Source organism: Taudactylus pleione, unplaced genomic scaffold (assembly GCF_031769625.1).
Source record: "Taudactylus pleione unplaced genomic scaffold, aTauple2 ptg000121l, whole genome shotgun sequence".
NCBI lineage: Eukaryota > Metazoa > Chordata > Amphibia > Anura > Myobatrachidae > Taudactylus > Taudactylus pleione.
The window spans coordinates 6,857,441-6,873,115 of record NW_028284523.1 but is presented as its reverse complement, the minus strand read 5'-3'; the positions used below and the strand labels follow the sequence as shown (position 1 = coordinate 6,873,115).

Below are 15,675 nucleotides of genomic sequence, written 5' to 3'. Positions count from 1 at the left end.
TCTTGACCCGTACACAGGCAGTTTGTTGCTGTGTTGGGAGGCCATGAGGTCTATCTCTGGAAGGCCCCACTTGTTCACCAGTAGCTGAAACACCTCCTGGTCAAGAGAACACTCTCCTGAATGCACGTCTTGACTGCTGAGAAAGTCTGCTTCTCAGTTGAGGACTCCTGATATGAACACTGCCGATATGGCAGGGAGATTGCCTTCCGCCCAAGCTAGAATGCGGGACACCTCTGTCAGGGCCGCCTGGCTGCGGGTCCCTCCTTGGCGATTTATGTAGGCCACCGTGGTGGCGTTGTCTGACTGTCCCTGCATGGGTTTCCCGTGCAGGACATGTCTTGCTTGCTGAAGAACTCTGAATACTGCCCGAAGTTGCAAGATGTTTATTGGAAGAGCAGATTCCACTGGCGTCCACCTTCCCTGGAAGAAGTGTGGACCTGTCACTGCTCCCCAGCCTCGGAGGCTGGTGTCCATTGTCAGGAGGACCCAGTCTGCAATCCAAAACAGGCACCCCCTGTTCAGGTGAGCAGTCTGCAGCCACCAGGCCAGAGACAGATGTACCTCCAGGAGAAGCACCATTGTCTGCATCTTCATCCGATGGGGCAACCCATTCCATCTGGAGAGGATCAACTTCTGCAGAGGTCTGGAGTGAAACTGGGCACACTCCACCATGTCGAACATAGACACCATGGAACCCAGTAACCTCATCACCGAGTGAATAGACAGCCGGCGACTGTACAGGCAACTGCAAACTTTTGCCTGCAATGCAGAGATTTTTTCCTACGTCACAAAGATCCTCTGATGTTGGGAGTCCAACAGGGCTCAGAGATGGAGCATCCTCTGTGAGGGAACCAGGGAGGACTTCTTCCAGTTTATCAGCCAGCCGTGATTCTGCAACACCAAGACTGTCAGTTGCAGATGGCACTGAAGTATCTCTGGAGACCCTGCCAACAACAGGAGGTCGTCCAGATAGGGCAACAAGTGGACCCCCTGCATCCGCAGGTGGGCTGCCATAACTTTGGTAAATACTCGAGGCGCCGTGGCCAGACCAAAGGACAGTGCCTGAAATTGGAAGTGTTTGTCGACTACTGCAAACCCGAGGAAACGTTGGTGCGCTGAGACAATAGGGATATGCAGAAAGCATCCTGAATATCTAGCGACACCATGAAATCCCCAGGCTCCATCGCCAAACTGATGGAACTCAGGGTCTCCATCCTGAACCGATGAACCCTCAAGAACTTGTTGAGTGGTTGAGGATGGGCCTGTAAAACCCATTGGGTTTCCGTACCAAAAAGAGATTGGAGTAATACCCAGATCCCCTCTGAGACAATGGAACCGGCACTATAACTCCAGCCTGGAGCATAGAGTGGATCACCTTTCCGGAATTCCAGGGCCTTGTCTTGATCCGACTGAAGGCCCGTGGTGAAAAACCGTCTGGGAGGCCTCCGCCGGAAGGAGAGGGCGTACCCGAGAGACCATTTCTCTTACCCAAGTGTCCACATTTGTGAGACACCAGCACTGGGCGAACTGAAGAAGCCGGCCTCCCACTTTGGGGGTCCCCCAAGGGGAGGCCCGTCCCGTCAGGTGAAGGCTTATCGTCTGACTTGGGAGCAGGACGTCTTGCACTCCAAGCCTGCTTATTTGGGTTGGCAGATTTCTTGGCCCCTGCCTGCCTAGGAAAAGACTGCACTCTGGACTTACCCTGGGTCCTATAAGGCCGAAAGGACGAAGTACCAGACCCTGATGGGACTGTAGCCGATGGCAGACACGCAGACTTAGCTGCTGCCAGAGTGGCCACAATTTTGTCCAGATCAGGGCCAAACAGGACCCTGTCCATTAAAGGGCAAGCATTCCAATCCCTTTTTGGAATCCGCGTCCGCTTTCCAAGAGCGCAACCATAGGGTGCGACGAGCTGCCACTACTGCCCAGGAGATTCTGGACGTGAGGAGACCTATATCCAAGGCTGCCTTGTTAATGTACGTGGCTGAGATTGCCCACCACCTCCGCCTGCTCAGGTGATGAGTCAGAGTCCAGAGATGCCTCCAAGCTATCAGCCCTGCGCTCCATGGCTCTGGCCACCCAGGACACGGCCATAGCTGGTCTGGGCGCCCCCCCAGCAAGGGAATAAATGGATTTCAGGCATATTTCAACCTTGCGATACGCAGCATCCTTTAAGGAGGACATTGGCAATGTAGCACTCCTCATTAGGCGTTTGACATGCGAATCTACCTGTGGAGGTGTTTCCCATTTAGAGAAATAATTATCTGCAAAGGGGTATGCGAAGGCCAAACGTTTTTGAGGCTGGTACCACTTACCTGGATTTTTCCAAGCCTCCTCTAAATAATCCACTAACTGACCAGATAGAGGAAAAACAGTGGCATCACCCTTAACATCCTTAAAGAAGGCGTATTTTGATTTAGTCACGGGGGGATCCTCATCCTCAATAACCAAAGCCGTATGGACTGTCCGTATAAGGCCAGGTATATACACTTTAGACTTGGACTCTGCCTCCTTAGTACAAGGGAGCTCCTGGTCCGAATAGTCAAAAATCTCCCCGTCATCAGACGACACATCATCCTCACCATACTGAGGCGTTTGAGAAACGAACGACAGCTTAGGTCGTCAGAAGGAGGATTCCCCTTGCAATACATCTGTCAGGTGCTGTACCAAACTGGACAATGAGTATACCCACACAGGCTCCTGAGAGACCTGGGGGGTGACAGCGGGAGACACTGGGGCATTATTAACTGTCTTGGGAACCCCTGAATGTGTGATGAACCCACCAACTGCTGCGTTAACCACATCTGGGGGAACGCAGGGGGAGGCGTTAACTGGCCCACAAGTGCTGTAAGTGCCTTAGCAAAACAAGCCCAGGGCAGTTCCTGCACAGGCATAGTCACAGAGATAGGGCGTGATATCACATAGCAGGCCCTACACATTCCCATCTCCCTCAGCGAGTGGTACATTACATTTAGTACACTTTAGCAGGAGAGGAAAATCACTCTCAGACATGATGAGTGACAGTGTATGTGACTCCCCACACAGAAAAACAATAGTTTACTGTGAGGTAATAAACACCCTGCAACACCGCACCGCAAGGGCTTTAGCAGAGAAAGAATAGGGATAGTGAAATGGCTGACAGTCAGAAGTGAAAGTACAGGCAGCAGCGCTAGCAGTAAGTCACATACAATGCAGAAACAATGCCCTGCACTAACAGCGCTGAGATCAATTACACAGACCAGAGCCTGGTAGGAAACAGCGCTGCATACACCAACCTTACACGAAGGAGAGGTATACGTGGGGACCCGGACCACGATGTCACCGTCTTTCAGCGTCCAGCAGTGCTTGCCAATTAACTAAAGCACTAAAGTTGGCCGCCGAGGAGCAAAGAAGAGGCGGGCCCGGGTGGGAGAGACACACACAGGCATCAGACCGCAATGGAGAGGCCGTGTGCAGCGGGGGAGGCGCTGGCTGTATACAGGGAAGGCGTGCTCCCCTGGCATGCAATTAACCCCCAGGACGCCGGACTTTGCCGCACAGCCGTGGCCCGCTGTCCCCGGGGTATAGTGGAAGTGCAGCCAGAAATTACGCTGCCGCCAGTCCCCAGGGAGCCCCCTGCCTGGGTACTTAGGACTGTGTTGCTCGGCGGGTGCCCTCTGTGGCTTACCTGTCCCCCATGGATCCGGCCACAGTCCAGGCATCCAGGGTCACCGCTAGCTGTGACCCCAGAAACCTACCAGCATCCCCGGATCAGTACCGGCGGGAGTGACAGCATGGACATCAGTAATGACTGTCCATGCTGTACAACTCAAATGTGCAGCCACAGTTACTTTTGAAGAAAACTTCAGGGGCCATAACAGCCCCCCTCTGTTAAGGTTATCCGACTCCGAGCTGGGCACCAATGAAACTGGGGGGCGGGGTATAGGAGAGGGACCCCAGTGCATCCTGGGAGGCTGAAAATGTAACTCTGTAGTGCCCGATGTCTGACATCATGGCCTATACCCCAAGGTATCCTGTGGATACCCTATGGACCCTGAAGTAGAAAGACACAATAGCAGTCTTCACCCTTGTGGTATACCAGCACTCTATATAATTTGGGGGACACTGCTGTCCATGGAATGTATTGAGGGTATAGAAGCTGACAATATTTTCTGTCCAAAACTAGCAGCCTTGGAACTCATGAAAATCTGTAGAATTTAATACATGTATTAATAAAAGACCACGTAAATGCTCTACATAAGTCCCATGGCTTGCCACCCACAAAGTCCCCAGACACACAGTGGAAAGAGAGAGGATTCAAGCTGGACCTATATTATACACACACATACATACATTATATATATATATATATATATATATATAATGTATGCCCAGCCAGGGAGGTGGTGTGTCCATGGGACATGCTTCCAATTTGTCACACTTGGGGGCATCCCCAGCACTTATGGAGGTGCTGGGCTTCCCCAAGCTCTCCCCTCATGGTGAATATCCACCTAGCGGTGATCGGTCACAGCAACTTTCACCACCCATGGAACACTGCGGCTCATGGGTGGGGAAGGCTCAGGGTGCCCCACTAAAGCAAGCTAGCGGGAACGCTACAAATATACATGCACACACACACATTTCTGTGGCAACAGGACTCACCTCGAAGTTCACAGGCATGTTCCTTTTAAGTGCAATTTCAAACACTTGGCTTATTTCCGATTTATTCAGGTTTTCTTCATCTGAATTTCCATTAACCTAGAAAAAAAAAAAACAAACTACTATTGTTTCCTCAAAACAAACAGTTATACATTGCTACCTATGCAAGTATGGAGGACAGACAGATGTGCTACATATACACACACTGGCAGAATAGGATTTTTTTTCATAGGATACCTATACAGTTATCTCATTAAAATATAATTAGTAAAACTGTCTGCATAATTCTATAATACGGATCTCATAATAGCCGTCAGGATCTAGATCTATAAATTGTTTTGCGTTAAACAACATTGCCTGAACATGATATGCAGATTTTTGCTAGTATAAGAGAACCCCCTCATCCCTCTGCAGTCTACATGGTGCAAGTGAATGACCCAAGCACATAGCACTACGTTCTAGTGATCAACCACACCTCTTGCTTATTGGGGAGGGGCTCATGCTGTAAACTCTTCAAGGCTTTGGATGCAGCATCGTGTTTTGCTGCCTGCCGTGTCCGGCCTTTCCCATGAAATTGTTGACCACCTATAGACAACTCTACTTGGTATAGGATGGGTGTGACAGGAAATGGATAAAAGTACCTAGAAGAAATATACAATAAGATAAAAAGTATCAACCGCAACAAACCACCAATACCAGATTCTCACAGTTTAGCTACTGGTTCCATTAACGCAGATTACAGCACAAACTTTTTGGTATACAATTAGGTAATCTACACTGAGTTAAATCAGGTCTTAATGGGAGTTAATGTGGGTTTTAGTTCGTAGCACCGAGTAGCTTAAAAGTAGGGAAAAATCTTTATTTCAAAAGGTAAAGATGTAGTGACTCCAATAATGACACATTCAGGTGATTTTCTGTAAAAAGCTGAAAAAATGGCTTAATTATGACATTTTGGGGTGTTTTACTGAAAGGAAAGTTTTTTTTCTTAACTTGTAGATGGGAGTTACAAGCAGGTTTTCCCCAATATTTTTTAAACTTACTGAAATATATAAAAAAAAAATAAAAAATCACATAATATACATTTTTCTGTGCCCCAAAATATTGTAGAGGCTTTGGTGAAAAACACTATTTTACTAAATCAGCCATTTGACACCTTTTAAGAAACTAAAATGCAGTATTTTGCTTATGGCTACTAATAAAACGCCTATACTGTCATCCAATGTTATTTGACACTTTTCTGGGGATGAGGGGGTGCTTTCCTCACTTTTTCATGCACTTCCGCAGGTTACGCACTGTAAAATTACAGGGATCGTTTTCTAAATAGAATAGTCTGGATTGCGGAAGCGTGCATGCCGATAATAGCCTGCAATGTGAACGGTACGTTCATCTGCGGCAAGATCTCAGTTTACTGCAGTTAATTGAATCGGCCCAATAGCCTGTAAAACATACCGTGGGGGATAACCGCCTCCACGCATGTTGTAATTGTAAGAAGAACGTATGCCTGTGTATGGGTCCAGGGGTTTATAGATAGGTTTTCGGCCCAGCTTCATACATAATGCATTAAGTTCGACTGTCGGTGTTATGCTGTCTGAAATGAAAAATCACAATTTGTAAATTAAGTTACATCTGTAACTGTTACAATTCAGCAATTGCAAAACAATAGCCATGCAACATCACCCCCTACCATAAAAAAACCAAAATGCATTGATTATTTAACTGTTCAAGAGAAATGACTTCTGGAAAATGACATTTACATGGATAGCAGACCGAAAAGTGCCTTAAAAAATCCAGTAGGTGGTGCTGTGCAATGGACATTTTCCAGAAGCCCTTTTTAGTTTTTTATGCTTACTAGAATAGGTTTCCCATGTAGGGAACAGTTCAATGTTCCTTCAGTAGTGAGGTAATAGGTTTCACAGCTGAATCCCACTTTCAGTTCCTGGTAACCTTGGATACGTCACTGTATCCCTTCACACCACACATTATATTGTAAAACATAATTAGCCAAGGGAATTGTTGCATCATTAGTATGGTGGCTAAGAAAGACAGGCCCATCAAATTCAACTGTTAAACCAATTATTATTGTGTTGATCCAGAGGAAAATGGCAAACCCCCATTGCCACAAGTACCAATTTACCTCCACTGAAATATGGTGTGTGCAGACCAATGCAAATTGAATGCTCTATATCAGTGATTCCCAACCACGGTCCTCAAGGCACACTAACAGTCCTGGTTTTAGTGATATCCATGCTTAAGCACAGATGGTTAAATCAAAATAATTAAATCACCTGTGCCCAGCTATGGTTAGCCTTAAAACCTGGACTGTTAGTGTGCCTTGAGGACCGTGGTTGGGAACCCCTGCTCTATATAAATGTGAGTAATCCTTAAAAATCATTCACTCTTATCTTACTGCCAGTTAGGAAAGGGAGAGGATCTAACATTAGGAGAAGATGAATAGACTATGGGTGTCTGACAGAGATAAACAAACTAAATTAGACCATATTGTGCTTGAAGACATTATTTAATATTAAAAGGACCGGGCAGAGCAGGGAGCACAATGGCCATGGCTAAAGCCGTATATTTCATTGTTACACTGCCTTCTACAGATTTCATTTCATTAGCCACAACATGAATGGATACACACTATATGCATCAAGAGAGCAAGACCTATCCATAACTGAAATGAGAATGTTACATACATATAAACACAATGGGGCTGATTCTGAGTTGGATGCAAAGTGGCTGTATTTGCAGGCAGACTTATAACCTTATGCTATAGTCATTCAGCTAATGTGGAGGTCCGTGCGTCTGCAAGTGGAAAGTCACGCTCCTACTGATTTTGTGCCGTCTGCCGCAACAGTCATTAGTATCTGCACTTGTGCCAGCCTAAAGTTTGGTGCAAGGGATCCCTCAGAAACAGGCTTCCCATCCCCGTGCGCAGGACTCACACGGAGCTTTAGATACACACCCACAACAACACTCAGACACGTCAGGGCAGTTCTAGTAAATTTGCATTGTCGCCACCCAGTTCCTGCCCCTGAACGCCCTGTTTGGCAGAAAGATAGATACGCTCAATTCCAGCATCTCAGAATAGGACTGACATAAGCAAAAATGCTTAATTTCACATCAGCACTTGGGCTGTGCGCTAAAACTAGCCGTTTGTGTCCGAGCACAGAGAACCGCCCAGAATCAGCCCCAATAACATACTAACATGTGTACAAAACATCCAATTAGGTTCACTGGTACAGGACCAACAAGTAATGTTTTATTTATTACACAGCAACGAACAGAGTGGAATCTTTCATCAATCAGATTCTTCCCAGCTGCTGCTGCTGAGCCTTTTACAACACACTGGCAGTCAAGCAGTGACAGATGGACGAGTGGTCGCTGATAGAGGTTGAAGGACAAACCAGCAAGGCTGACAGAATGGATGGTACACGTTTACATGCCGTGAAAGGTTGTAAACCTGTACCTGGATTTTTTCCCTCACCGCGAGAAGGGCGGGCTGTAGGTTTAGGGAATTTTGTCCCCTCCAAGGCTTTCGCGGCGGCTGCGTGCTGAGCTTTTTTAATACTTGTCCCTTCGGCCTCCCAGTACTGGTCCCCAAGAGTGAGCTGCACTGTGAACATCTGTAGAGAGAGACCACCAAAAGTCACCACAAAAGCGGGTAAGAGTGCAAACATATCACGGAGCCTTTACATATGTAGGAAAGATTGAGTCATGTGACTTTCCTGGTGAATGTTTATTAATGTTATTTTAGTAGAACATATCAGAAGAATTAAAGATGGCTACCAATGACAAGGAGGGCTAAAATTACATAAACCACACAGATCAGCATAACAAAATCAGTGCACCCAGCCACATCTTGCCATGAACGGCATGTTGCTAATTAGAGGTCTAACCAAGGCCTGCTCCCGGCTGTGTGGTTGTAGTACTGAACCTACAGGCGAGCCTGCACTGAAAGCAACATGAATGCTGCTACAGAAGTCACAGAGAGGCTTTTATAAAATTGGCATCATTCAAGTTATTTTCAAGCAAAGAGAACATGATGCTAATGGTAATCAGGTCTTACACATAGGCAAAAAAATATATAGTTAACGGTCACAAACATAGCAAAACACAAAGTAATCAATGCAATAAGCAAGTGTACTAGTGGAAACCTCAGCTATGTCCATAATTTAATAAAGAGGAAAATAAAACACAAAACACTGACAAAAAGCAACTGTTACCTTCCCATGCTAACTTTCAGTCTTTCTAGAATTATCTAGACTCTAATTTACAGGGTACTATAGAAGTATTTTTTCATACAGTTTGCAATTGACTTCTAATTTACATTACTTTTTAAATTCTTGCCATGTTCTTATACTTCCTTTACGTAATTGCAGAGACTCTGGTGAAGTCCAGATTATTATGTGTACACAACGCCAGACCAGCACGTAGCCACTGAGCCAGATCATTGTATAGATCAGTGGTTCCCAAACTTTTTCAGTACAAGGCACCTTTAGGGTCTTCATGATTTTTTCAAGACACCCCTAAGCCAAAATAATTACCGAGCGGTCCCTTTTTGACCCAAGTAGTTGGGTCAAAATTACGTAATTAGTATTTAGGTCAGGATGGAAATGCATATTAACTTGTTTGTTTGTTTTGCCACCGCTGTCTCTCTCCTATTGCCCCCTCCGTCTCTCTCCCATTGCCCCTCTCCATGTCTCACATTGCAGCCTCCTCAGTGGCGTAACTATAAATTTTGCTCCCCCCTGCCAAAAATATTTCTGACGCCCCCCCCCATGGCATTTCGGTAAAATAATTACAGGGCAATTTATACGCAATTTGGTTCCCAGTGCAATAGTTAAAAATGTGCCCCACCCCCCTAGACAGTTTGCAGTATTTTTCCTCCTCGTAATGCCCCTTACACATAATACCACACACCGTAATGCCCATTATGCTGCACACTGTAATGCCTATTACCAAAGTGCCACTTACATATTTGCCCCAAGACCATTTTTTCCCCACAGTAAGGCTTCTAATTACTTTTAAATTACCTGCTCGTTGTCAGGGGTCTTATACAGTGCCTCCAGTAGTGGCCCCCCTATGCAGTGCCCCTCATATAGTGCCCCAGGTAGTGGTCCCCCTATGCAGTGCCCCAGGTAGTGGTCCCCCTATGCAGTGCCCCCAGTAGTAGTCCCACCAGTGCAGTGCCCCCAGTAGTAGCCCCTCCCCAGCAATGCCCCCAGTAGTAGTCACCTCCCACTCAGCAATGGCCCCAGTAGTAGTCCCCCCCCCCCAAGCAATGCCCCCAGAAGCAGTCCCCCCCCCCCAGCAGTGCACCCAGTAGTAGTCCCCCCGGCAGTACCCCTAGTAGGAGCCCCACCCAGCAGTGCACCCAGTAGTAGTCCCACCCAGCAGTGCCCCCAGTAGTCCCCCCCAGTAGTAACCACCCCCCAGCAGTACCAGTAGTAGTAACCCCCCCAGCAATGCCCCCCAGTAGTCCCCCCCAGCATTACCAGTAGTAGTAACCCCCCCAGTAGTCTCCCCCAGCAGTACCAGTAACCCCTCCAGCAATGCCCCCAGTAGTCACCCCCAGCAGTACCAGTGGTAGTCACCCCCTCCAGCAATGCCCTCCATTAGTCCCCCTAGCAGTACCAGTAGTAGTAACCCCCCCAAAAATGCCCCAAGTAGTCCCCCCTGCAGTACCAGTAGGTAGTAACCCCCCCCAGCAATGCCCCCCAGTAGTAGTCCTCCCCCAGCAGTACCAGTAGTTAACCCCCCTCAGCAATGCCCCCCAGTAGTAGTAACCCCCTCCCCAGCAATGCCTCCAGTAGTAACCCCCCTCCCCAGCAATGCCCCCAGTAGTAGTAACCCCCCCTTCCCAGCAATGCCCCCCAGTAGTCCCCTCCAGCAGTACCAGTAGTAGTAACCCCCCCAGCAATGCCCCCCCCAGTAGTCCCCCCCAGCAGTACCAGTAGTAGTAACCCCCCCCCCCCCGCAATGCCCCCCAGTAGTAGTCCCTCCCCCAGCAGTACAAGTAGTAGTACCCCCCCAGCAATGCCACCCAGTAGTAGTCCCTCCCCCAGCAGTACCAGTAGTAGTAACCCCCCAGCAATGCCCCCAGTAGTAGTAACCCCCCTCCCCAGCAATGCCCCCCAGTAGTAGTAACCCCCCTCCCCAGCAATGCCCCCCAGTAGTAGTAACCCCCCCAGCAATGCCCCCCAGTAGTAGTAACCCCCCTCCCCAGCAATGCCCCCCAGTAGTAGTAACCCCCCCCTCCCCAACAATGCCCCCCAGTAGTAGTAACCCCCCCTCCCCAACAATGCCCCCCAGTAGTAGTAAACCCCCCCTCCCCAACAATGCCCCCCAGTAGTAGTAAACCCCCCCTCCCCAACAATGCCCCCCAGTAGTAGTAAACCCCCCCTCCCCAACAATGCCCCCCAGTAGTAGTAAACCCCCCCTCCCCAACAATGCCCCCAGTAGTAGTAACCCCCCCTCCCCAACAATGCCCCCCAGTAGACCCCCCCAGCAGTACCAGTAGTAGTAACCCCCCCAGCAATGCCCCCAGTAGTCCCCCCAGCAGTACCAGTAGTAGTAATCCCCCCCAGCAATGCCCCCCAGTAGTAGTCCCTCCCCCAGCAGTACCGGTAGTTAACCCCCCCAGCAATGCCCCCCCAGTAGTAACCCCCCCTCCCCAGCAATGCCCCCCAGTCGTCCCCCCCCAGCAGTACCAGTAGTAGTAACCCCCCCCAGCAATGCCCCCAGTAGTCCCCCCAGCAGTACCAGTAGTAGTAACCCCCCCAGCAATGCCCCCCAGTAGTAGTCCCTCCCCCAGCAGTACAAGTAGTAGTAACCCCCCCAGCAATGCCCCCCAGTAGTAGTCCCTCCCCCAGCAGTACCAGTAGTTAACCCCCCCCCCAGCAATGTCCCCCAGTAGTAGTAACCCCCCTCCCCAGCAATGCCCCCCAGTAGTAGTAACAAAGACCCCCCCTCCCCCGGCCAGACAGACACAAAAAAAAAAAAAAAAAGACCTCCACTTACCTTGATCCCCGCTCCGACATCAGCTCCTCCGTCTGGCGTCCTCCCGGGCCGGCCCACTCTGCATGATGGGAGAGGTCTCCCATCAGCCACTGCGGGAGCCAGAAGATGCCCAGCTCCGGCAGTGGGCGCAGCAGCCGATGAGAGTCTGTTTGACTCTCACCGGCTGCTAAAACAAACACACAGCAGCCGGCGGCTGTGTGTTTGTTATGCTAGTAGTGTAGTGCGGACGGCACTTATGTACTGTCCGCACTACCGCCTTGCCTGGGTGACTAACAGATGCTAGAGGTCCAGGAGGACCTCTAGCATATGTCTCCTCCAAGGCGGCGGCCATTTTTGGAGGGCCTTTTTCTGCAGATTTCATGCGGACGGCTAGTCCGCATGGAATCTGCAGCCACAGTGCCCCACAAGCCCCTGCGCCCCCAAGCCACCACGGGGTCTGCGGGGGCTGTAGTTACGCCACTGAGCCTCCTGTTTCTGTCTCTTTGCAGCCTCTGCATGTGCCTCCCTTTGCAAGCCTTCTCCATGTGTCTCCCTTTACAAGCCTTCTCCATGCGTTTTCCTTTGCAGCCCTCTGCATGTCTCCTTTTCTCCCTTTGCAGCCCCCTACATGTGTCTTCTGTCTCCCTTTGCAGCCTCCTCCTCCATGTCTCTCATTGCCCCCCCTTTTAGTTCCCTATGCGGCCCCCTCCCTATATTATAGTTATCTCTCATAGCTATCCCCCCTATAGTTTCCAATGCAGCCCCCTTACTTACCATTAGTAGAGATCACCAGCGCCGCGGCGTAGGTTAGGTCAGGAGAAGTGTTGCCAGACTGCATGGACGAGTAGAAGCAGCCGTTGGTCACACAGGCTGAGGTCTCCTTGCAGAGCTGGCTCACCGGAGAGAGACAGCGCAGGGGGCCCGCACACATGGTAATATACAAGCGGCCGTCAAAAGCTGGGAGGCGTCGGCAGGCTCGGGCAGCAATTGGATAAGGAGATGCTGCCAGCAGTTGATTGGTTGGGGAGATGCTGATGATTTCTATTGGCTGCTGCAGCGCACACAGGACCTCAATGATTCACAACGAGTCCCGCAGGGCCCGATCAGTTTAAAAACTGATCCTTCAATGTCTATAGCATGTATGGGCAGCCTGCGGCCGCGACACCCCCCGGTGGCATCACCATGGCGCACAATTTGGGAACCACTGGTATAGATGCACCGTGAGTGTTACATTGCATATCAGGAAGATCAGGATTTGATAGTAAAATTGCAGCATGAAGTGTCCTATCCTTTAAAGCTGGGTACACACTGACAGATACAGTCAGTTGCATAAATATTGGACATTGACAGAATTTTCATATTTTGGCCTCTATTCACCACCACAATGGCTTTGAAATGAAACAAACAAGATGTGCTTTAACTGCAGTCTTTCAGATTTAATTTGAGGGTAATTACATCCAAATCAGGTGAACGGTGTAGGAATTACAACAGTTTCTATATGTGCCTCTCACTTTTTAAGGGGCCATAAGTAATGGGACTTACCACAGACCACAGAAAACAACTGTGGTGGATGACAGAAGAATTATTTCCCTGGTGAAGAAAAACCTTCACAACAGTTGTGCCAAATCAAGTACACTCTCCAGGAGGTAGGTGTATGTGTGTCAAAGTCAACAATCAAGAGAAGACTTCTCAACAGTGAATATAGAGGGTTCACCACAAGATGTAAACCATTGGTGAGCCACAAAAACAGGAAGACCAGATTAGAGTTGCCAAACAACATCTAAAAAAGCCATTACAGTTCTGGAACAACATCCTATGGACAGATGAGACAAAATATCAACTTGTACCAGAGTGATGGGAAGAGAAGAGTATAGAGAAGGAAAGTAACTGCTCATGATCCAAAACATACCCACCTCATCAGTGAAGCATGGTGGTGGTAGTGTCATGGCGTGGGCATGTATGGCTGCCAATGGAACTGGTTCCCTTGTATTTATTGATGATGTGACTGCTGACAAAAGCAGCAGAATGAATTCTGAAGTGTTTCGGGCAATATTATATGCTCATATTCAGTCAAATGCTTCAGAACTAATTGGACCCGGCGCTTCACAGTGCAGATGGACAATGACCCGAAGCATACTGCAAAGCAACCAAAGAGTTTAAGGCTAAAAAGTGGAATGTTATGCAATGGCCAAGTCAATCCCCTGACCTGAATCCGATTGAGCATGCATTTCACTTGATGAAGACAAAACTGAAGGGAAAATGCCCCAAGAACAAGCAGGAACTGAAGACATTTGCAGTAGAGGCCTGGCAAAGCATCACCAGGGATGAAAGCCAATTTCTGGTGATATCTATGCGTTCCAGACTTCAGGGCTGTAATTGCCTGCAAAGGATTTGCCAACAAAGTATTAAAAAGTGAAGTTAGATTTAGGATTGTTTAGTTTGTCCCATTACTTTTGGTCCCTTAAAAAGTGGGAGGCACATATAGAAACCGTTGTAATTCCTACACCGTTCACCTGATTTGGATGTAATAACCCTCAAATTAAATCTGAAAGTCTGCAGTTAAAGCACATCTTGTTTGCTTCATTTCAAAGCCATTGTGGTGGTGAATAGAGGCCAAAATATGAAAATTCTGTCAATGTCCCAATATTTATGCACCTGACTGTATATTGGCAGACCAACTGATCGGCCAATATATCTGGCGCCCATTGGCCAGTGTGTACCAGTGATAGGTCTGAACGACGTCGTTACCAGACATATCGTGTCGGCTTACAGATATATCTGTCCATCGGCAAGTGTGTATGGGCAATCAGCCAATCGCCTGTACACATGCAGCGGCAGCCCAGGGGAGGGGGGTTGACACGCCCCTGCCCAGCAAGCGGGAACCGCGGCTGTCTGGAAGATGGTTGTTCAGTATATATGAATGACCATCATCCACAGATATATCTTTGCAGTGTGTACCCACATTAAGTGTTCTCTATAATACTCGCCTATAAATTCTTTATCTTGGCTAGGTAGGGGCTGAACTGAGTAACCAGTAAGGCTATTCACATTGGTGCTGCAGGAAAAGGCCCGAACCAATCATGAGAGAATAAAGCAAACAGTGTATGTGACATAATCTTACCTTATAAAGACTAGAGGTGCTGGCATGTGCACGCTGTCCGGCCTCGGAGCTAACGGTACAGGACTTCCGGTGGGTGCAGGGAAACCGGAGGCTGTCAGAGTGACAGTCCGCTGCCTAGCAACCACAGATGCCCTGCATACCAGGGCCGTCAGTGCGGGCCGTCAGTGCTGCAATGAGAATGTGTCATAGTAATAAAAAGACCATATAAAGCATGTGAATGCTGATATGGAAAAATCTATATGCAAATGCTAAATTACAAATGTTGTAAAAGGTCTCAAAGAGAAGAATGTATGGAACGTTTTCTTACAATAATGTGATCTTTGTGACATATCCATTTGGCTTCGGTTATGTTTTCCTTTCAGTAATAATCGATATTGTATCATTACCCAAATTATGTGAATAATGAATATACAGTAGGTCTGCTTTTGCAGCATCTATTTTGATAATCATATACAATATATTATTTATGATATTGGGAGGCACCTCTTCTATATGCTGTAAGTAAAGATATTATTGCTGTCTGGTTTTCCAAATGTACATTATTTTTTACATGCTTTTTATACACCACAGTCGCTATGCACATTTATTTCACACCATATTCGTAATTTAACATTTGCATATACATTTTTTCATATCAGCATTCACATGCTTTATACGGTCTTTTAATTACTAGGATACATTCTCACTGCAGCGCTGACAGCCCCCGGTGTCCTGGTGTGCAGGGCATCTGTGGTTGCCAGGCAGCCGACTGTCACTGACAGCTTCCGGTTTCCCCCGCACGCGCCGGAAGTCCTGTACTGAGAGCTCAGAGGCCGGACAGCATGCACTAGTCTTTATAAGGTAAGATTATGTCACATACACCCGTTTGCTTTAGTCACAGTCCTGATGAAAAGGTCTTAGGACCTTGAAACGTC

General features: G+C 48.1%; 1 protein-coding gene across 4 annotated transcripts in view; it reads right to left on the bottom strand.

The window, feature by feature from the left end:
* Positions 1 to 15,675, bottom strand: part of STAU1 (staufen double-stranded RNA binding protein 1) — a 46,605-nt gene that overhangs the window by 18,405 nt on the left and 12,525 nt on the right. For 2 of the 4 annotated variants that reach the window (XM_088472176.1, XM_088472174.1), the window contains 4 exons: positions 8,126 to 8,264; positions 6,088 to 6,226; positions 5,114 to 5,279; positions 4,642 to 4,737 (listed from right to left, as the gene is read on the bottom strand). In XM_088472176.1, the coding sequence (XP_088328302.1) occupies positions 4,642 to 4,737; positions 5,114 to 5,279; positions 6,088 to 6,226; positions 8,126 to 8,264 (540 nt within the window). Of the gene's footprint in view, positions 1 to 4,641; positions 4,738 to 5,113; positions 5,280 to 6,087; positions 6,227 to 8,107; positions 8,265 to 15,675 lie in introns of all 4 variants that reach the window. The other 2 variants (XM_088472173.1, XM_088472175.1) reach the window with 1 other exon arrangement.